The sequence below is a fragment of the Clinocottus analis genome, unplaced genomic scaffold (genome assembly GCF_023055335.1).
Source record: "Clinocottus analis isolate CAN_PGR_092001 unplaced genomic scaffold, fCliAna1.0.p SCAF_16, whole genome shotgun sequence".
Classification (NCBI taxonomy): domain Eukaryota; kingdom Metazoa; phylum Chordata; class Actinopteri; order Perciformes; family Cottidae; genus Clinocottus; species Clinocottus analis.
Window position 1 is genome coordinate 16,919,288 of NW_027175887.1, and position 21,604 is coordinate 16,940,891.

A 21,604-nucleotide genomic window follows, 5' to 3' on the forward strand; every position below is an offset into this window, starting at 1 on the left:
AAAAAGAGAGAAGCTCTTCAACAATATTCAGTTTAACGATTATTGTTGAAAAAAAAAAAAAACTTGAAAACATTAACAGCAGATTATTTTACTAATAAACGATCTTAATTCTAAATTAAATTACAGAACAACTCCTGTTGGAATACATATCGTATCCATCATGTGACTCTTTAGACTCCTGGAACGTGTTAAAAGAAGATTTTAGACTTTTAGGAGCAGTTGACGCTCATGAAAGAAGGAATCAGTACACATGACTGTTTTTTTAACATATTTTAAGAAAATACTGACAGATGCTACTAATGACTTTGTACAAAGAGGTTCATGACAGCAGGTCGTGGAGTTGCCCGTTGAGGAGGAAACAAGGAACTTGGCAGAGGATATAAAAACAGTAGGCGATGAACAGATGTGGCGTCTCACTTCTTTGACAACTTGACTTGTTTGTTTTTGGGGGGCGCCCACTTCAAACACATCGTGTCCACTAGGGGCAGGCAGAGAGAAAGAAAGAGAAAGAGAAAGAGAGAAAGAGAGAGAAAGAAACATACAGGAGAAGAAACAAGGACCCAAAGCAGACCGTTACTGCAGGAACATTCATGACATCATCGGGACAACAACCGGAAAAATCTGCACGTCCGCTTGAGTTGTAATTTTGAGTCCAAGAAAAAAAAAATACAAACGTGAACTCTAAGACACCAGCGCTCACCAGTGATCGGTGGTTTCTTGTACTGGGCGCTCTTCAGGTGCTCCTCCACCAGTTTGGGCGTCACACAGATGACGTGCTGACCTTTCCAGTACTTCACCATGTTGAGCGACTGCAGCGTGCTGATGATGTCACTCTGCGTGATGCTGGTCATCTGGCTGGGGACGGAGGGACAGGGTGTGAGGTGTGTGAGAGGTGTGCGTGAGGTGTGTGTGTCTCTCTTTCTCTCTCTCGCTCTACCTCAGGTCTTTGATGGACAGCGTCCCTCTGAAGTCCCTCAGGATCTCCAGCAGAACCCAGGACCAGTAGCTTCTGTAGCTCAGCTTGCCGAGGTCCGACAGCGGCTTCTCCGGAGAACCGACTGCGCTCTCCAGCTTTGACAGCTCGTAACCTGAAACACACGCAGCAGACACTGAGCGTCCATCCCCGTGTCCCAGCACACTCTCTGATGAGGTCTGCCCAAAACTAAGAGTGAACCCCAAGTCTGTTAAATGCATCCTGTTTTCCTCACTTGCGTCTTAGTCCGCAGATTTACTCTTGTAATAAATTGACTCTTTGTTTTGTTTTTTGGTCGCTGTCATTGACCACCAAGCTGAAAGTGTCTCTTTGGTCACATGTCATGACTATTTATTAATAACAGGATGCTGGTGACGCACAGATCAGAAGTCCTACTCACTAAAAGCGATGAGGAACTTCCCGTAGCCTCGGCGCTGGTACGGCGGCAGCGTGAGGATGCACGCCACGTTGTTCCCGTCTGGAGACTCCTTCTCCTGGAAGAGAAGACCCGGGAAGAAAACGCTCAGACACACAGCGTCAACGACTCCAAAGGTTTAGAGACTAAACTTCATCTTCAGGGGTTATGAATAAAAGGGTTATGGATGATTTATGCAAAACATGCAAGAGGTTAAAAGGTTTTTGACCACAGACAGAGCAGATTACAGGAAAAAAAAAATCTTTATTTTTACATTCAAAGCTTCAACAGAGGTTTTCAAATAAAACTTTGGACACATGTATTATCTATAAAATCATAACTATATCTATATCTATATCTATATATGTTTATTAAATATACATAATGTAGTTTGTGAATTTTGGGAAATGACAACATCTCCATTTCTCCAATAAATGTTTCCAGCCACCATTAGAATTAAATTCTACAAATAATATTAATAATAATAACAACATCAGTGTTGCCTGATTTTCATCTGCAGCTTTACAGAAATACTGCTTTGAAAACACAATGAACAGACACACAAAGACGCTTTTCATGTGAATTTAGAATCAACGTTATGACTGAAGCTTTGAACTCGTCGGTCAAGATGGTTCATTTATTTATTTATTGTTTTTTCAAACAGCTTTACAACTGTCTGTGTTTATGAGTAAGGAACGTCCTGCGTTGATACAAGAGAAGTTATTTAAAACCACGAGAGAGAAAGAGAGTCTCACTTTGGAGAAGTAGCCCACGATGTGCGCTCCCTGCTTGTTGACCTCCGTGAGGATGTAGAAGATGAACGGCTCCACGTCAAAATAAAGCGTCTTGTGGTCCAGGAACAGTTTCGCTAAAAGACAAAGATTTTGACAGTAGATCTGCAAACAGAGACAATGAATCACAACGAGGAATAACAGACTGATTTCATTACCTCTTAAGATCTAAAAGGTACAGTTATATTTCGGGACGCGACCCCTGCAGAAATGAGCCCACGTTGTTCAGCGTGAGGCGGGCAGACTCACCTTGTGGTCCCGCCCGTCCACTTCAAACACCGATATGTTGCTTCTTCTGTAGATTTCTTTGCCTGGAGGCTGTTTCCACTGACAGTGGGACTGAGGACAGAAAGGTCAAAGGGTCAAATTTCATTTAGCAAGGCATGTGCATGTTCCTGGTTTCATTATGGTTGTTATCGTGGTGATAAACAGGTGGAAACACATGGCTTTCATCTGAGTAATAATGAGTGAAGACTCCAGACCTTCACTAACAAACTCCACACACTGACCAGGTGATGTCTGAAGGTCTTCTCGTACTTCATGTATTTAAGGCAGTACTCGCAGATCCACAGCTTCGGCTGCTTGCCGTAGTCTTCGGGAAACGGGGAGAAGTACCAGGCGTCGATCTCAAAGTTTCCGATCTGGATCTTGTCTACATATTTTACTTTGGTGATCTAGAGGGAGAGATCACAGCGAGGGGGGGCGTCGTCACACAACGCAGGCGAGAAGCTAACGACGTAGCTAACTACTTAAATCAGTTAAACCACATGACGCAACAAAAGAGGTAAAGAACATGCACCTTACCGCCTCGTGCTCCTTCTCCAGGGCCGCTGTTGTTGGGTCCATCTCTGCGTACGTCTGCAAAAGGAAAACCTCCGTTAGATAAACACCAAACCAAAGCGTCACAACACAACCAAGAAGCGGCGCCGCGCCTCTCTACCTTCTGCACGTGGTTGATCTCGTCGTGCTTGCGCTTCTGGTTGCGGGTGATCTTCCTTTCGGGTTGTTCGCCCAAATCCCCTACAATGCCGATCTCCGTGCTCTTCCTCACTGCGTCTTTCACCGTCTTGGTGAGCGCCAGTCGGGCCTTCCCCACCCATTCATCGAGGCGCCTGTTGACTGCAATGCCAAAAAGGGGAGAAAAGGAGGAGGTCCATGTAAAGATGTAGGGGAGGAGGACGGGCAAATCCAGGGAAAGATATCAAAATGAGGGTGGAGACGGTATTAATAAAGACATATAACCTTTAACATCTGCATCATCAAATATTCATGAAGATATGATGAACTAGTCATGGACTCACATCCCACATAGTGCACATAGAACTCCTCTCTGCCCTCCTGTTCATTCAGTCGGGACTGAATAACTTCTGCTGTGTCTGAAAAGAGAAAAAAAATCAATGAGTGACAGACTTTTGTCAGATACAAACGCATGCTTGCCAAACTCCATTCAGATTTATACGGATTTAATACATTTTTGATTATGAGCAAACATATTTATGGTTATTTCGCTTAATAGAAAGGGGTACTTGAAACGTGTTGAGCCATTACTGAGTTCGGCAACCTCATAATGCTCAACAAACCCACAATATCGGCCAATGTACGCCAGTGAAATGTCAACTTCTGGGAGTTAGCTTAGCTGCGCATTGCACTGTTGTGGTGTCATCAGCGGGCATTTATTCCCCCAAAAAAGACAAAATGACGCTAAATCATGTAAACCAGGCAGCGCAGAGACAGCAGCACTCACGCCATGTCTTGTCGGCTCGTTGACATAAATACGTCTCTCCAATTTCGACCGACACCTCCTGCTCCCTGCCGCCGCAGAATACCTCGCCCGCGTCCGGGCCGTGGTGACTACTCGAGCCCCCGGCTTCTCTCAAACGGCTGAGGGCCTCCATCTCCTCCTCCTCCCCGCCGCTGCCGTTAGAGGAGCACGCCGCCGGGATGCCGCCGTCCAGTTCCCCGCGCTCGCTCCCCATGTGACTCGAGTCCACGTCCACGTCCATTCGGGGCTCGGAGTCCTTGCTGCTGCTGTAGCTTTTGTGAAACTCGGTCCCGCCAGTCATCATAACCTCGGCCGTTTTGAAAACAACAACACGCCTCTGCGAACCTGCGCAGATTATTCAGAGGGGCTGGTCTTCAACGAGACAGAGGGGGAAAAAAAGAAAAGAAGAAAAGCAAAGATGGCGGCCAGTGAAACGTAGTTTCCACCCCTCTTCATCCTCGGATGCGGCGCTTTAATACTCAGAAACTACATCTCCCATGAGTCTTCACGTTGTTGGAAGATTATTGTATTTTTTATATAGTATTGATAATGATGACGTTAGTGATGATGATAATAATGACATTGTTGATAAAAAAAAATATGTATAATAATAATGACGTTGGTGATGATAAAAAAAAATAATGATGATGACAGTGATAATTCTTTTAAGAATTTTTAAGAATTAGATAATTTACCAGAGTACTGGCACTAATAGTAAAGTCAATGAAAGTACTGCATTACATATTACATATTATTCTTATCAAATTTAAGTCAAAAGTACTCACTATGCAGGAAAAATAGTTTTAAAGTATTATACAATTTTATAACTACTACTAACTAATTTTCTACTTCTAACTAAGCTCCTTATTATACATTTAGAATGTGCTTTATCTAAAAAGAAGACTGTAACACACCGACAGAGACAGAACATTTAATTTGTAGTTCTTTTAAGTCATTTTGCATCACAACAAACAACAACACCCATCGGCCTCTAATGTTCGTTTGTATGACCCCCAGAGACCGGGAGCCCCAGGAGCTTCTGGTGCCGATCTCTAGGCTGGGCCCTCTGGTCCTGAAGGCACACGCACGTTTGTTCGCTGGCCCTCCGGCTGCCCTTCGTCATAGCACCTCCTCCCCTCTCCTCTCCAGCTCCACCACCTTGTGCTGGAAGCCCCCGCCGTGGCCCCAGCGGGGGCCCCCTCCTCTGCCGTACAGGTTAGCGGGCCCACCCCTGCTTTTAGAAGCGCGCCCGACCCAGTGGTAGCAGCCGCGGGCCCCAGCTCCCGAGTCTGGGCGGTGAGCACCCCGTCTTCTTCCACGGGGGCCACGACCGCCAGCAGCAGCAGCAGCAGTGTGTGGGCATTCGGCCTCCCAGGCGGCCTGGCTCAGCCCGTCTGCAGGCCCCGGGCCCTCTTCGTGCTCTGCAGACCTCAGGGCCTCTTGGCACTCTGCAGGCCCCGGGCCCTCTTCGTGCTCTGCAGAGACCCCCCTGCCCACCTTGGACCGACCGAGCTCTGCATGCACGGGCCTCGGTTGGTGACCCTGAGCTTTCATCGGCCCTTCGGCGCCGGCTGAGGACAGAGACAGTTTGTCCAGGTGCTCTGTGACGGGCGCGGCCCTCCGGGGGTGCGGTCTGGACCGGCCCCCTCTCCGTTGGCTCCTCCCCTGGTTCTGGCGCCTCTGGTTCGGTCCACCTCCTCTGCAGTGGGACCGTCCAGAAGCAAACGGGTCGGCTCTGACTCCAGTTTCATGGGAGGAGACGTGCGAGGCGGACGGTACCCGCGCTCCGAGGGAGGCGTCGGCGTCCAGGTTTTCATTTTCTCCAGCGGGCGGAGTCTGTGGGCGTCAACAAAGCAATGTGAGCGTCTCTGTTACTGTATTAATAACTCAGATCTGGAGTGGTATGGAGGTGTGTTCATCACTTTAAGTGGAGCGAGTCATTTCTGCTTCCAGCTCAGAGATGAGACTGGCATCCATCTTTTTATCTGACTCTCGGTTTGACAGCAAAAAGGAGGATTTTCTCAAAAGATCAGCGTTTTCCCTCCATCACAAGTCAACGTGTACCATCTAAAACTCGTTCTCACCTCGTTGGTGTGGATGAGGAATCGGTTGGACTCCGCCTCTGGGTCGATGATCCCTCCTTTAGACTTCTGTCGCTCAAGAAGCTTCTGGAGTTCACGCCACTTCAGCTGGAAGCTGGAGCCGATGGCGGCTCCGTCCAGCTGAGGGAGGAACAAGAAGTAAGCTGTGAGTGAGTGCGGGTCCTGGAGGTGAGAAGGGGTGCACCTGTGCTGTAGAAGAGGGCGTTACCTCTGGCAGCAGAGGGGCGGGGCTACACAGCAGCCGGTCCACGTCGTAGGTGAGCGGCGCTCGACACACCGGACACACAACGGTCAGCTCCTGAGACGAGAAACAGCGACAACACAACGTAGTGAGAAGTGACCGAGAGATACAAACTCTAAGGGCTGAAGTCTACGAGCTCGTTAGAGGGTCATTAAAAAGGACACAATAAATATTATGCTACATCACAAAGCGGGGGTGGGAGGCCGGTAATATTCATAAATGTGTGAGGCAACGCAAGCTACAAAAAAAAGCTACATTTGTGACTTTGAATCTGAGAGTTTGTCTCTCATGAAGAGCGCCGCGTAAGGAGTCATGTGACCTGCTGGTCAGCTCTTTGGCGCGTCTTGTCCTCCTGCAGCTCCTTCTCTCTCAGGCGGAGCTCCGTCTCCGAGTGGCTGGCGTAGCGGCCGAGGCAGTGAGAGTGGAAGTAGTGGTAGCAGCTAGTCTTGGAGAACGTCTCTCCCTCCTGGACACACACACACACATGCACACACACACCCACACACAGTTTAATCCTGCCACGTTGAGAAGCAGAACACGTTTATGATGAATCATCTTTTTGTTACATGAGTCATGTTTTAACCAAGACACGGTACACAAAGATTCAGTGTGCGATGTGTGTGTTTTATTTGTTCTCATTATCAATATATCTGCCGACTATTTTCTTAATTTTACGGTTGATAAAAAAAAGAAAAATACCATTAAAACACCCGTTTAAGTTTGACAAACTGTCCATAGACATGGAAGCAACAGCAGGTGACGCACGCACACACGCACGCACACACACACACACACACACACACACACACACACACACACACACACGCACACGCACGCACGCACGCACCTTGAAGCCGTAGAGGCAGATCACACAGTTCCCGTGAGGAATGTTGCTCTCCGTCAGGATTTCTTTGGCTTTCTGAGGATAAAAACAAGAGGAGAAAGTATTAAATATGACGTAAACGTTCATCACCACCGTGTGAACATCATCATATGATCACACAATGTGTGTATTCTCTTAAAGTAAATAAGAAGCTTGACTTGTAGTGACCTCAATGAGCTGATACAACACAGGTGAGCCCAGACAGGACTGAGCCTCCAACTGAAGACACTTTTGGACACTAAGAGAAAAGGTTACACAAGATTCATGAGTCACACAGAATATTACATCACAATAAAACATAATAATACAACATCATGACATTACACAGCGTCAGGTTTACCTGCTGATCTTGTCATCAGAAAGCCCGCGTGGGTTATGAATGGAGATGTCTGGAGAGGACGACGGGTACTGAGCACAGACAGGAGAGTCTCACCTTCCTTATATTATGTATATTATATTTACCTTTAATTGTCAACACACTTTCATGGTAAACTATAACTGAGAGTAAATGTTGGTGTTTACCTGCTGATCCAGGGTCAGGGTCAAGGTGAGTCGGACGAACTGGGAGACAGAGTCCTCTGCGGTGGACGGGTACAGGACCAGGCTCACCTCCCAGTCCCTGAGGACACACAAACACACAGTACAATATTTACCTCTGAGACGTAGTATAAAGTACAGTATGTACCTCTGAGATGTAGTATAAAGTGCAATAAGTATCTCTCAGATTTAGAGGATGACAAGTATAAAGAAGCATACAAATGAATATTCCAAGTTTCTTTACTACAAGTACACTACTTGAGTACTTCTACCACTGGAGGGTACTACAAGCTGATGTAACAAAGTACAAAGTTATGTAATTGCAGATCATAACTTCTCACCCGTCCGGCTTCCTGTTGACCAGCAACTCGTCCGGGTAGATGGACTCCAGCACCTCGATCTCAGACAGAACGCTGCGGAGGAGTACACACAGTATTTAAAGAGTACTTACATAAAGTATTTTAATGAGTACTGCTGTCGGTGTGTCTTTGTTGTTTTAGCTAGCTGGCGTTAGCGTAGCTGCTGGCGTCACGTCTCATCACATTTAACCGTCACTGAACAGACGAACTGTGGATTCAGAACAGCGACCTTTGTTTTGTGGTTAAAAAGGAAAAATATTCAGGCCGTTATCGAACTCACTCGTTTTCCGCCATGTTGGTGCTTCTGTCCAAGCGAACGGTCAGCTGCTGCCGCTACTGCTGCTGCTGCTGCTGCCGGGAGACACGGAGCGTTATTAACGCAACACCACACCGGAAATAGGTTTTGTTTTCTCGATTCTTCACTACCCCAAAAAATAGGATTCACGCAACCACATAACACATGATGTGACATCCACAACAAGCGTCGGTATTCGTGAAGGCGAACGCTGCCGACTTTTACTTTGAAGGTCTTTACCGGAAAAATAAGCAAGTCTCTGAAGAAATGGGGTTGACAGTGTTTCTCGCCCTCCAGTGGCCACAACTTGTAACTACAACTATATTTAAAAAAATATTATAATATATTATTATTAAATGTAAAATATGTAAAGGGTTTATTACTTCCTACGTTGAAGATTGTACAATCCGTTGTAGTTACATGCCTTTTTTGATAACGTTATTAAACATTAATAGTGTAATTCATATAGCATAGTGCAATTAATAAAATATGGATGTTTCAGAATTGTTTATAAGAAGTTCTTCATGTTATTATTAATAACTGTCATGATTTCATTTGTAGTATTTCTTTTTTTTTTTTAGAAATTTTTTTTTTTATATAATTGTATTTATATTATTTTTGAAGTTGTATCATTACTTATTATTATAGTTTATTTTATTAAAATGTATTTTTAAAAAGTATACTTTTTGATTAGTTTTTCTGTATTATTTCAATACAGAAAATGTTCAAATTGTTCGCAGGCAGATTTAGAAGAATCAAGTTCTCATAATCTATAATCGTGAGTATCTATCGCCCCCTTGTGGACAAACAACGTAACAGCAAATGTTGTAAAGGTTTTATTTTGAATGTTTTAGCCGGAAGTAGTTGTATGCTCAATACATCTAGCTTGATAGTCGTAGTTAACTGTACTTACTCATTGTGGCCACAAGAGGGCATTAATACCTTTGAGCATCATACACGTTATGTAATCATCTAACTGTTTTAAAACGATTTAAAAACTCTTTAAATTACAATTATTTATTACATTGATGCTGCCAGTTTGTTTCGAACTAATATTTATTTATAATAAGTTGAACCGACACTAATGTTGTATATCGCCACAAATTGTGTTGCAGTTCCTTCCTGTGACCAAGAGGGCAGTTCTCGCTCGTGATTCTAAGTGCACGCAGATCAACTGTCAGACACAATTATTACTCATCACTCTTACTGATGTGACTTTTGAAATACTCACACTAATATTACGTTATGCAAATGCATAGTAATATAAATATTTGACACCGTGTCGTAATCCACACATTCAAAAGTAGTGTTGCGATTCCTCACGGCGGCCACTGGAGGGCGCAATTCTAAACAATGTCACAGTTACCAACTACCAGCAAAGGAATGCAGTTTGCCGAGTTGACGGTGGGGGCGGCGTTGAGCATTTGAGCGTTCAGCTTGCAGAAGAATAAGACGAAGAAGAAGACGAGGGCGACACCGACGAAGAAGAAGTAAACCCGCGATACCAAAGCAAGAACCATGTAAACGTGACTTCAAATTCATTACAGAAGAGTTTTACAGATGAAATCAATTGTTATTATATCACTATTAATAAAACACACGTATAATACCGGACACAATGCGTTTTAGCGACGGTGTAACAAGTAAAAACAAACCCAAAGTTTAAATGTTGTACTCAGGATAGAAGGTTCGTTTTTCCTGAAGAAAGTCCCAGAAAATGGAAGATGTTGTGATGGAGACGGACCCAGCGGAGGCTCCTGGACCCGAAGCACAACGAGGGGTCGCCGACGGATGGGAGACCGTCACCGCAGCTTTGGTGAGTGGGCTAGAGCTGCAGGATACAGACGCCGACGCGGAGTGAACCGGCGTTTCCCCGAACTCCGTTCAAATATGTCACGATTTAATGTTTTCTTGCGTGTGGCGTCGGCTCACAGCAGAAGGGGCGTGACAGATTACCTGTCACTGATCAGTCGGGGGTCTTCGGCTAAATTCGGCATACTTTATTTTGCACCTCGCCTTTGTCTTCATGTGGCTGTTTGTAATCTGGAGTCTCTTTATACACACAAATAGTCCTCTGAATCGGGTCCAGCCAGGTCTGGAGATGAAGGCAGCCCCCTCTCAGGTTCTCCTTGAGTGTTCAGTTTATGACATGTCTTTGGCCTGGTATATCCTGGTAGTTTACAGATATTATATTGCAGTATCTGATGCTCTGTGCCATAGATGTCTCCCGGCTCCTCGGTGACGGAGCAGGGCCTCTCGGACTCTCTGGCCCTGCTGTGTGCTCAGGGTCTGGGCCGGCTGCTGGGCGGCTGGCTGCTGGAGACGCTGCAGATGCGCCTCTCCTCCTCAGTGGTTCCCGAGTTCTGGTCCGGACTCAAACAGCCGGAGAACGAGCTGGAGGAGCGAGGCAGGGCCTGGGTTCTCCTCACCGCCTTTCGGACTCTCTTAGACCGACTGGAACCTTTTCTGGGCAAGTGGGGAAATAAAAAATACAGTGTAATCCGTATTTATACAGGATGGGAACACTGTTACAACATTCCCTCTTCCCTCCTCCTCCCAGGTGGTTTGAAGAAGCTGGGGACGTGGCAGGACGAGGGCCGCGGCAGCCTCTGCGGCCCCGGGCTCGGAGGCCTCCAGGAGCGGGCCTTCACCATCATCAGGGCCCTCCTTCTCTTCTCCCCCTCCCCCGTCCTCCAGGAGCGAGTGCTGGAGTTTTACAGCCGGACCTTCTCCATCTACATGAACCAGCAGGGGCAAGCCGAGGATGGGGCCGAGCTGCCGGAGGGGCCCGAGCGGGGGATCTGCCCGGGCTGCAGGGTCCCGACACAGCAGTGCTGGTGCAAGGAGGCCCTGGAGCAGCTTCGGGACCTCAGCCACATACTGTGAGTGGAGCAGCGCACCACCAACACACAGAAGCATGCAGAGTAACATCAACTTCACACTCACATTCACTCTAAAAACAGACCCTTCTTCACTAACGGCGTCTGCACATGTCACGTGTGAGTTGTGAGGATGTGCGGTTTGGTTGTTGCAGCTCCAGACTGCAGCTACTGGAGTGGGTTAGCTCGGAGGCCGTCACCTCCATCCTGCACAAGCTCATCGAGCAGCGCATGGAGCAGCACTGCAGGGGCGAGTACGAGCGGTCCTTCCTGCTGGAGTTCCAGGAGGTAAAAACCTCCGCGAGTCAGTGAACGTTACGTAAAGATTGAACCTGCATCAGCGGGAAAGTGCCCTCCTTCTGAACGTGTGTTTGTGTGTGTGTGTGTGTGTGTGTGTGTGTGTGTGTGTGTGTAGTGGCTGGAGCTGGTGCTAGGCTGGCTGAGCAAAGTGTTTGCGAGTGAGGCGGACAGAGACGGTCTCGGACCTGCTCCCAGCGCTGCCAGCGCTCCCAGTACTCCCAGCATCCAGGGCGGGCCGCCCGGCAGCCCGGTGCTGAAGCAGTGGAGGTGCCACATGCACCAGTTCTTCTGCAGGATCTATGTCAACATGAGGATCGAGGAGCTCTTCAGCATCATCAGAGGTGCGCTAGCGGTTCCCCTCTGCCGCCAGTCACTGTGCTAAGCTAGGCCAAAGGAACCTGTTCATTCACGCGTCTCTCAAACACGTCGTCCCTCCAGATTTCCCCGAATCCAAAGCGGCCATCGAAGACCTGAAGTTTTGTCTGGAGAGAACCAACCAGAGGCAGCAGCTGCTCACCTCCCTGAAGGCTGCTTTTGAGAGCCGGCTGCTGCACCCGGGTGAGTCGACTGACCCGTCTCTATTGATCCTGTCTCTACTCACATTTCTATGATCCCGTCTCTATTGATCCGTTCCCAGGAGTTCACACATCCGACATCCTCACGGTTTACATCTCAGCCATCAAGGCCCTCAGAGAGCTCGACCCGTCCATGGTCATCCTGCAGGTTGCCTGCCAGCCGATCCGCAAGTACCTCAGGTGAGTCCACCTCCACGTTTAGTGCACGCATGCTGATCTATATAGATATATATGTGTGTGTGTGTATATGTAGCTGACTCTCGTGGTGCGTTTAAGGACCCGGGAGGACACGGTGAGGCAGATCGTCGCCGGCCTCACTGGCGACGTGGAGGGCTGCACGGACTTGGCCTCTGAGCTGTCCCGAGGCGACCCCGTGACCCTGGAGCTGCAGGACAGCGACGAGGAAGGCAACGACCCGGAGGACTGGACTCCGGACCCGACCGACGCTGTGCCGGGTCAGTGAACGCACCGCTGATTATATTTCCGCCGCTCTCTCTCTACTTTCTTTGTGATGTCGCTGAGAGCGGAGCGCTTTTTTTTTTTCCAGATAAAATGGGCTCCAAGCAGCGCTCGTCCGACATCATCAGCCTGCTGGTCAGCATCTACGGCAGCAAAGACATCTTCATCGACGAATACCGAGCCGTGCTGGCCGACCGCCTGCTGCACCAGCTCAACTACAACACAGCCAGGTACCGAAGAGCAGGCGGGGGATCCTCCTCTCCACCTGCCCGGACGCATTCTGCCTCACGTTCCTTATTTATTTGATCATTTATTATCTTTCATTCGTTGTTGCGTTCGTAGGGAAATCCGCAACGTGGAGCTGCTGAAGCTGCGGTTCGGAGAGTCTCACATGCACTACTGTGAGGTCATGCTGAAGGTCAGTCCAATGACATGAGAGTATGTGTTATTTGCTTTCCTCCATCCTAAAACATCACGACTGGTGGAGCCGTTGGGTTGACGCTCTGCTGCTGTTCCTCTGGTTCTATGTGGTGTTTCTTTCAGTAACTTTGCAACCCCTTCTGTCCAGGACATGGCCGACTCTCGGAGGATCAACAGCAACATCCGCGAGGAGGAGGCGAAGCTGAGCGAGGAGGAGCAGCCGCCGCTCTCCCTCTCCTCCATCATCCTGTCCTCGGAGTTCTGGCCGTCGCTGAAGGAGGAGAAGCTGGAGCTGCCGCCGCTCGTCTGCCAGGCCATGGAGGCCTACACCCACCGCTACGAGAAGCTCAAGGTGCTCAAAGCTCCACCCAGAAGCCCCGATGTTTAGAGTCAGAGCTCCGCCGCAGCAGAGTTCAGACTCCTCGAAGGATCAATACGTTCTCCTCTTTACTGTCAGATGGAACTTAATGTTCTCTCTTCTGAACACACCGGACTTCACTCACAAAAACAGTGATTTAAGCCGTCAGAACACTGGAGCTGCAGATCAACTCCTGCCTCCATCTGCTAGTGTGTTTGTGTTATTGTGGGATTCATTAACCCTCTGGGTGCTGATGTCCTCTTCTCGATTTTATATCTTTTCTTAAATTCCCCTTTTTTTAAAGTCACTTGCATATGACACATATCAAAAATTACAGCCCAATCTCAGCTCTCTATATCATGAGACAAACACAGTGGAACATATGAATGAAGTGGTAGATACATGTAAATAATGGTCTAATTATACGTTGGGGATGGATGTGCTGGCATTGTGACACAAACTAACCTACTGTCCTTGAACACAATGACAGACACTGTATTGTTCCTGCTCTCAGCACGTCATCACTGCTTGTTTTCACATCGGTTCTGTGTTCTGCGTTCCAGGCCATGAGGACGCTGAGCTGGAAGCCTCACCTGGGCTCAGTCACTCTGGACCTGGAGCTGGAGGACCGCAGCCTCACCAACCTCACCGTCTCCCCCATCCACGCTGCCATCATCCTGCACTTCCAGGACAAAAGTACCAGCTTACTTCTGCACCACTTTACTTCTGCACCACCTTAAAACTTGAAAATGCAATACTCATGACATTTCCAGGCCTTGAAAAGTCCTTGAAAAAAAAAAAAAGTGTAGTAAATGTGTTATATTCATGTGTTCATGATGTTCATTTAGTTTGAAATAATGAATCTGCTTTTTAAAGAAAGAGGCTCAAAATATCAGCAGCATACATACAGGCATCTATATGAATGTTTATTCTTTTAATCAAACTATTGTCTCTCATTCATTTGAGTCATTTAAGGTTTACTGTATGCTTTGAATCCTCATTGTTAGTTTAAATACTACATTTTATCACTTTTTACTGTTCACACACACATTTCACACAATGTTTGATCATGAAAATTTGGTTAAAAGTCATGGAAATACATCTGTCGAAACGTGTATAAACCCTGATTTATGAACATCTCCTTCTCTCCCTCCCTCGCTCTCTCCTTCCCTCAGGTTCCTGGACCCTGGAGGAACTGAGCGTGAAGCTGGGCGCCCCGAAGGAGCTGGTGCACAGGAAGCTGGCGCTGTGGCAGCAGCACGGCGTGCTGAGGGAGGAGCCGGGCGGACGCTACTACGCCGTGGAGACGGGCTCCTCCAAGGAGAAGATGGAGCGAGGAGTGATGCTGATCGACAGCGACGAGGAGAGAGACTCCAACACCACCACGCAGTCAGAGCAGAGGGAGGAGAAGCTGCAGGTACACACACACACACACACTCAGGTACACACACACACACACACACACATCAGAGCAGAGGGAGGAGAAGCTGCAGGTACACACACACACACACACGTATGCTCACACACTCACACCCCTCCCTCTCCCCCCCACCAGCTGTTCTGGGCCTACATCCAGGCCATGCTGACTAACCTGGACAGCATGACGCTGGAGCGGATCCACTCCATGCTGCGGATGTTCGTCGCCACGGGACCCGTCGTCACGGAGATGGACGTCAACGAGCTGGAGGCCTTTCTGCAGAGGAAGGTCAGAGACCACCAGCTGATCGTCTCCACGGGCGTCTACAGACTGCCCAAAGCCAACTGAGGAGAGGGGAGCCACGACGCTGCCTTCAGGGGCTGCGGGAAACGAGAGGAACGTTTCCCTCGGTTTGAGGGAACGCGACCGAAGAGCTGCTCGCCGCCGCTCAGGGGAACTTCCTGTTCGCTCAGGAGGACTTCCTGTTCGCTCTGAAGGAGAAGCTTCTTCAGACGGGACGGTCCCGTCAACGCAGCTCATTTCTTTGAAGGCTATTCCCCTTTAAAGTTTGGTTTTCAAAATAAAAGCACTTCCTCCCTCAGTGTTGGTTCTGCAGGGAGACGTTAAGTTGTAAAAGTGATGCATTGTCATTATAAACGCTTTTTAATGTTTCCTGTGTTTACTCTGAGGTGTTTGTGGACATTTATCACTTTTCTGCTTTCTTTCTGCAGCGTTTGAATCCTTTAAAATGAGAAACAACTTCTTAACTATCATATTTATGATTCATTTACAACCTCGAGGACCTCCAGAGCATCAAGTTCAGCACCGTTATACATAGTCAAAAAAATAACAGTTTATAGCAGTTTTAGAAAAGGGACATTTTGATCACAAAAAGGTAGAAAACAAGTGGGAATTTTTATTGTGACAAACTAAAAATGAATAAAAATCAATGTTCCGAATCATTGATAAACACCAGACTGAAAACATTTCATTTTCACGCTTTTAGAAGACAGAAAACATTAAACTTGTGCATTAGAAGGGTTAATCTCTGCTCTGAGAGGAAACACGAAGGTGCAAACACTCTGGATGTATTGCTTTATTTGGACACATTAGCGATGAAACAGATTTATATTAAAACAACATACTAAAGACCAGTCTTGGCCACACACACACACAAATAAGGCAGAAAGACAGAACTCTTCACACCTGTTAATGCGTCACGGTTGCGTTTAGTAACAACTGCTCCCAGTTCCCTTTCAGTGGTAAAATTCCTTTACTGTGTTAAAAAGTAAACGACTAAAAACATCGACACATGACGGAGTTCACTAGTGCGACCCGGAGCTCCTCACACACTCACACGCGCACACACACACACACAGATCAACTCCAACATTTAAATCAAAGTGAATTAATGTTGTTTCTTTGAGGAAATGAAGTGCAGACTTCTCACGTGTTCTGTGATGGATTGTCATGTAAAAAAAGAAAGAAGGTAGAAGCAGGAAGCTGGAGGTTTCCTCTGTGGGAAAGATTCACCGACATTCAACACAAACGTCACGAGGACCCGTGGATACGACGGCTGAAGCTGAACACGCGGCGGGGTCACCGTAGGGGAAAAGGTGACGGGTGAGTCGTTAGTCGCCGTCCGGTCGCAAACATTAATAATTCATCATTCTTCGACCCTCCAGGAGGAAACAGTTGGGCTGAAGGGTCGTGAACTCATTAAAATTAAAAGTCATGGCGTCATGATCTGGCCAGTTAGTTGCAGAGATGTCTTGGAGTAATCCTCAGAAACACCAGGATGGTCCTTTAAGTCAGGTGACCTCCGCGCCGCTTCACGCAGTCGGCCCCTCGGCTCCACCCGGACGTCCCGCGAGTCGGTTTTGGAACGCAGTCGCACCGATAAGGCGCCGTTCTCCCTCGTCTTTGTCTGGACGCTGTCGCTCAGCAGCACTTCTTGCCTCTCTTGCGGCGCTCGCGGTCTCTCTGGGCGTTCATGTTGACCGTGTCCTTCTCTCGCTCGCGCTCCCTCGCCGCTCGGTTCTGGCTCTGCTTCTTGGCGCGCAGCACCATGTGAGTGAAGGCCATGAACATCTGGAAGCCACAAGACGACACTCAGGGCCCGATTCCCCACTGAGGAGAGCACGGCTCCGTGCTGCTGACAGGCTCACACACACACGCGAATATGAAATGTCAAAAGTTACCTCTTCTACGTTAATGTTCTCTTTGGCGCTGGTCTCGAACACCCGGACTCCCATCGACTCCCCGAAGCGCACGGCATCATTGGTATCCACCTGTTTCCTGGCCGGGTCGTCGTTTTTGTTTCCCACTGAGAGCGCGAAGAGAGAAAAACACAAAATAAAATCATCTTTCCTTCTACTCTTTCTGGCGCCTTTTTATTACTGGATGAATTTAACGTTCCAACAAGTGTTCAGTGTGCAGACCTCCACCCCAAAAACTGCTCAACCCGATCACCAAGGCCATACTTTTATACTTTGTCACTGAACTCGATCACTTGCATGTAAATCTCCCGTCTTTAGCAGCCGGGACGGACTCACCCAGGATCTTGCAGACGTTGTCACAGTTCTGGGAGATTTCATTGAGCCACCGCTTCACGTTCACAAAGGACTCGGGGTTGGTGACGTCGTACACGATGATGACCCCGTGGGTGTTCCGGTAGTACCTGCACACGAGCACAGAGGGCGCTGAAGGACCTGAACCCAGGAGGAGGAACACAACACAGAACCGGGCTTTTGAGGATCCTTACGTGGACGTGATGGTTCTGAAGCGCTCCTGACCCGCCGTGTCCCAGATCTGCAGCTTCACTCGCTCCCCGTCGATGTCCACCGTTCGGATCTTAAAGTCGACCCCGATGGTGGTGATGTAGCTGCCTGCGGGAGACAAGAGGGCATCGAACCTGTGACTGAAAGCCTGGACCACAGCTGAGTCACATGACTGAGATGTCTGGACCAATCAGAGAGAAGAGTCCAAACTATACTGTTAGTGAATGTGGCAAGTTCCCCTGAGTATGTGTAAAGAAGAAGAAGAAGGACGATAAGAAGAAGAAGAAGGACGAGAAGAGGAAAAAGATGATCGAGAATAAGAAGAAGAACGAGAAGATCAATACACACATATCTGCTATGTTTGAGAACGTCAGTGTTCTTTAAGCCCTCCTCTCTCCCTGAAGGACATAATAACTGAGACGACCTTCTGAAAGTGTCCGCTTCTCTCTTAAAAGAGGAACCTGACTCAAGTCACTGGACTAATTTCCCGCCAATAAATCGGAGGAGGCGTGTCCCGTCACATGACTCACCAGAGAAGGAGCTGTCTGCGAAGCGGAGCAGGAGGCTGCTCTTCCCCACATCTGAGAGGAGAAACACACCACAGGGACGCAGGATTAGAGAGCACACGAGGGGGAAATGAACGTGACCAATCAGGAACAGACGAGGTCTCATCTACTGAGAGAGCGTCCCGAATGACGGCCTCCTTCACGTTACGCCAGAGAGAGCACAGAAGTGAAACTAAGCAGAAACGAGGCCAAAGGTTGAACACAAGTGTGTGATGTCAAAGAAACCACAATCCCGAAAATAATCTGCTGAGAGAACCAGTGGTGACTTGTTCAGTGGCGACTCGACAAACCAGTAAAAAGCAGCAGCAGCATGTACATGTATTATTATTTTAAGACATGACACTCCAATGCAATATGAAAACCTTGAATTCTTCTTCATCTGCTGCTGAATATCTGCCGGTAAAGAGGAAAACTTTTCGCTTCTGATGCAATGAAAAGTATTAAAATAAATAAATCGCATTGCATTTTGACTTTAAAAACTCAGCGGCTCATTTCTTCACTGGAAAAGTGAACGGCAGCGATGAGAGAGAAGGTTCCTGAAATGAACCCCGCTGTGGTTAGGACGTCCCACGAGCGCCGTCACCTGAAACTCCTCATCATTAGTTCCGCTCTTCCTCAGCATTGTCGAGTTAAAAAAACATTTCTAGAGCTGTGTAAGTACGACATAAGAATCACCGTCACATCCGAACCCTTAAAACAAACATGAACAACAATCAGATGAATCTTTAAAAGGAGAAGAGGGAGGTGCACTGACTGGAGTCCCCGATGATGAGCAGCTTAAAGAGATGCGTGTAGTCCTTCCCTGCCATCTGGAAGGCCTCGTGCTGGAGTTACAAGTGGAATCCGTTTCATAGGAGGAGATATTGCTGACAGTGGTTTACTCTCCTCTCTGAGCTCAGAGTGGCACACGAGTCATTCCCAGTGACATTCCAGTTGAATTTCCAGTAGTTTTTTTTTTTTTAGGGGTTCGTCCTTTGAGTTTTCACGTCATCCTCCCCGAGTGAAGCTCACACCGGGGTTCCTGCGCTCACGCCGGGCGGCGGCGAGCGGCCGCGTGGTTCCACCTCAGTTCCAGTTCCAGCCGGTGACTCTCCGGCGGGGGGTTTCCAACTCGTGACGAATCATCAATTTTCTACGCATTCGCAGTTTCCATCGGTCCTCCTTTTCTCCTTCTAGACATCGAACGCAGCGTCTCCACAGAAGTCTACGAGTCTGACTCACTGGAGGCCAAGCGGGTCAGGCCTCACGGCCGGGGAGGGAAGAGGGGGACGGACCGCCGGCCGTGAAGTCACTTAATGTCCAGTTATTCTCCAACGCTAACTCATCAACTCCATCCAGTTAAAAGATAATATACGTAGAAATAAAGAAGCAAGAAACGGAGACACTCCTCTCTGTCGCGGCTCCTTTAACTTCCTCTCTGCATGTCTCTTCACTTCCTCTGATGTTTGGGCTTCAGGAAGCGATGAAGAGTCTCACTTCTTCAGCCGCGATTCAGAAGGTTCTGAATAACGAGAGAGAGAGAGAACAAGAAGAAGTTTAGAGAAACACATCAAATCAGCTCGTTCAGCACCATGTGATGTAAATACATACATGAAGTACTTTATACTGTACTACATCTCAGAGGTACATGTACCTTTTACTGTACTACATCTCAGAGGTACATGTACCTTTTACTGTACTACATCTCAGAGGTACATGTACCTTTTACTGTACTACATCTCAGAGGTACATGTACCTTTTACTGTACTACATCTCAGAGGTACATGTACCTTCTACTGTACTGTATCTTAAAAAGTACATGTACCTTTTATTGTGCTACACCTCAGAGGTACATGTACATCTTTAGTGACTTCCTGTCTTGATATAATTGTGTGTGTGTTGATGATGAATGTTTGTGATAAGCTGAAGGAGGAAGTGTTTCTTTATGGGTTGATGTTAAATGTTGTAAAAATCTGAAGGAGTGTTGTATTTACTCTTCCTCTCCTTCCTCACCTTCCTCCTTGTACAACAGCTGAGTCACTATATATAACTCCCTCTCCCCGGCTCAGTCCCGCCGTCATGGCCTCCCCATGGAGGAGCTGAGTCGGGAAGTTGAACAGTGGCGTTTGGAGAATTAGGCCAGATAACATTGGAACAGTTTTCCATGAAAACAGGAAGCACGATCATTAATGGGATCTAGTACTTTTGCGGTAACACCTACCGCCACTTTAAAAAATGTGCAATTTAATCATGATTAGTATACCAGACATAATAAACACCTCGTTATATACAATTTAAAACGGTGTCACGGTTTGCATAGGTCAGCATTCAATTCGGCTTAGTTGAAATCCAACAACCTGCACTTATTTTACAGTTGTGTTGAGTACAGCCAATTACTTATTATACGTTTAAATCAACGCATTATTTTATATCTAGCAGTGACGAATTAAAGACAGTTTACTACTGCTTGAGACAAAACGGCTAAACAATTTATTATAAAAAAAGGTGCTAGCACTTACCAGTGGACAAACAGATTTGTTTCCCCAATATTTTGAATGTAGTTTGGTGTAAAACGCACGACATCGCGAGACAACGTGGATCAGTGGCTCCAGATCAACATTGACGCCAAACTCCCGATAGAAATCTCTTATTTTTTTGGATATCTTATCTAATAAAGCTGTTTTGAGTCTTTTCGTTACTTGTACTGATATGCAGGTAGCGACACATTAGCCGTTCTTCAATTTGGCACACGTCAATAACCCAAATATAGACGTTAAACTATTTAAATTCTCACCTAAAGTTTCGGTTACTGTGACGTTAGTACTGCACAGGCGTTTTGAAACAGTCAACTAAGTAAAATATTACGTAACTTTATGGCTGACTACTTCAACCGGTTCGGCAAGGAGCCCATAACAAATCAGAAAAAAACAATTCGCGTTTGCTACGATGAGCATCGATGCTAAGAAGCTAAGAAACCGTTAAACCTTAACGTTTTTTCAATGCAGTCTGGGGTGACGGTCTCCGGGCCCCGACCCCGGCCTGGCGACGGCGAGACGTCGGGAAACTTCCCCCTCTTCAGCGGAACTTTGAACCCGACCGGCAACACGCTAAACTTACTTTGGTGGTTCACCGGCGGCTGCTCTCGGTGCTCGGTCACCGGGTCCCGCTTACAGAGCCGCGGTAGACGTTGTTTTTTTAAGTCCCGGTTGAGTCGGAACGTCTCCCGGGCCGACCACACCTGACTGCCTGCAGCTGATGACCCACTCTCATCATATGATGCTGCGTTCACGTCATGTGGGAAAATCCAACACCGCTGTGTCAAACTCCTTTTTTTTAAATGTATTTTTAAACACTTAATGTGGTTTATGCAAGGTTACATATAAATAAAGGAACCCACCTCATGTTAAACACAGACAGTGACGTCAGATAAAGACGCAGTGTCTCATTAAATTAGTGATTGTGCGTTTTTTCAGTAATTATAAATTCTTTACCGTTTTGTACAGCTTATAACAC

At 47.4% G+C, this 21,604-nt stretch overlaps 4 protein-coding genes across 6 annotated transcripts; 1 reads left to right on the forward strand and 3 right to left on the reverse strand.

Annotated features, from left to right (window-relative positions):
- Nucleotides 1–255: 255 nt before the first annotated feature.
- kat8 (K(lysine) acetyltransferase 8) lies at nucleotides 256–4,343 on the reverse strand. The gene is made up of 11 exons (XM_068578682.1): nucleotides 3,924–4,343; nucleotides 3,481–3,555; nucleotides 3,120–3,298; nucleotides 2,984–3,037; nucleotides 2,689–2,853; nucleotides 2,429–2,518; nucleotides 2,144–2,284; nucleotides 1,374–1,467; nucleotides 938–1,088; nucleotides 701–855; nucleotides 256–478 (listed from the first exon to the last, which is right to left on the reverse strand). The coding sequence occupies exons 1-11, from the start codon at nucleotides 4,243–4,245 to the stop codon at nucleotides 414–416; spliced, it is 1,491 nt and encodes a 496-aa protein (XP_068434783.1). The 5' UTR covers nucleotides 4,246–4,343; the 3' UTR covers nucleotides 256–413.
- A 515-nt stretch (nucleotides 4,344–4,858) lies between these two features.
- rnf25 (ring finger protein 25) lies at nucleotides 4,859–10,153 on the reverse strand. Of its 2 annotated transcripts, XM_068578270.1 has the most exons (11): nucleotides 10,014–10,153; nucleotides 8,344–8,414; nucleotides 8,046–8,117; nucleotides 7,690–7,786; nucleotides 7,508–7,575; nucleotides 7,336–7,405; nucleotides 7,132–7,203; nucleotides 6,604–6,750; nucleotides 6,252–6,341; nucleotides 6,026–6,163; nucleotides 4,859–5,777 (listed from the first exon to the last, which is right to left on the reverse strand). In XM_068578270.1, exons 2-11 carry the CDS (start codon nucleotides 8,355–8,357, stop codon nucleotides 5,061–5,063), a joined length of 1,485 nt encoding a protein of 494 aa, XP_068434371.1. In that variant the 5' UTR covers nucleotides 8,358–8,414; nucleotides 10,014–10,153; the 3' UTR covers nucleotides 4,859–5,060. The 2 variants fall into 2 exon arrangements, with proteins under 2 accessions (XP_068434371.1, XP_068434370.1); XM_068578269.1 differs by lacking the exon at nucleotides 10,014–10,153 and having other exon boundaries at nucleotides 8,344–8,562.
- On the forward strand, nucleotides 9,762–15,437 carry anapc2 (anaphase promoting complex subunit 2). The gene is made up of 14 exons (XM_068578267.1): nucleotides 9,762–10,174; nucleotides 10,579–10,828; nucleotides 10,919–11,240; nucleotides 11,393–11,525; nucleotides 11,653–11,878; nucleotides 11,976–12,095; nucleotides 12,175–12,292; nucleotides 12,389–12,567; nucleotides 12,660–12,801; nucleotides 12,914–12,989; nucleotides 13,140–13,343; nucleotides 13,913–14,045; nucleotides 14,525–14,766; nucleotides 14,905–15,437. Exons 1-14 carry the CDS (start codon nucleotides 10,076–10,078, stop codon nucleotides 15,112–15,114), a joined length of 2,454 nt encoding a protein of 817 aa, XP_068434368.1. The 5' UTR covers nucleotides 9,762–10,075; the 3' UTR covers nucleotides 15,115–15,437.
- Nucleotides 15,438–15,847: 410 nt separating this feature from the next.
- si:dkey-16l2.16 (ras-related protein Rab-35) lies at nucleotides 15,848–21,349 on the reverse strand. 2 transcript variants are annotated; one of them, XM_068578271.1, is made up of 7 exons: nucleotides 21,209–21,349; nucleotides 18,867–19,613; nucleotides 18,077–18,127; nucleotides 17,531–17,654; nucleotides 17,322–17,446; nucleotides 16,968–17,092; nucleotides 15,848–16,857 (listed from the first exon to the last, which is right to left on the reverse strand). In XM_068578271.1, the coding sequence occupies exons 2-7, from the start codon at nucleotides 18,919–18,921 to the stop codon at nucleotides 16,708–16,710; spliced, it is 630 nt and encodes a 209-aa protein (XP_068434372.1). In that variant the 5' UTR covers nucleotides 18,922–19,613; nucleotides 21,209–21,349; the 3' UTR covers nucleotides 15,848–16,707. The 2 variants fall into 2 exon arrangements, with proteins under 2 accessions (XP_068434372.1, XP_068434373.1); XM_068578272.1 differs by lacking the exon at nucleotides 21,209–21,349 and adding an exon at nucleotides 20,611–20,890.
- Nucleotides 21,350–21,604: the final 255 nt, after the last annotated feature.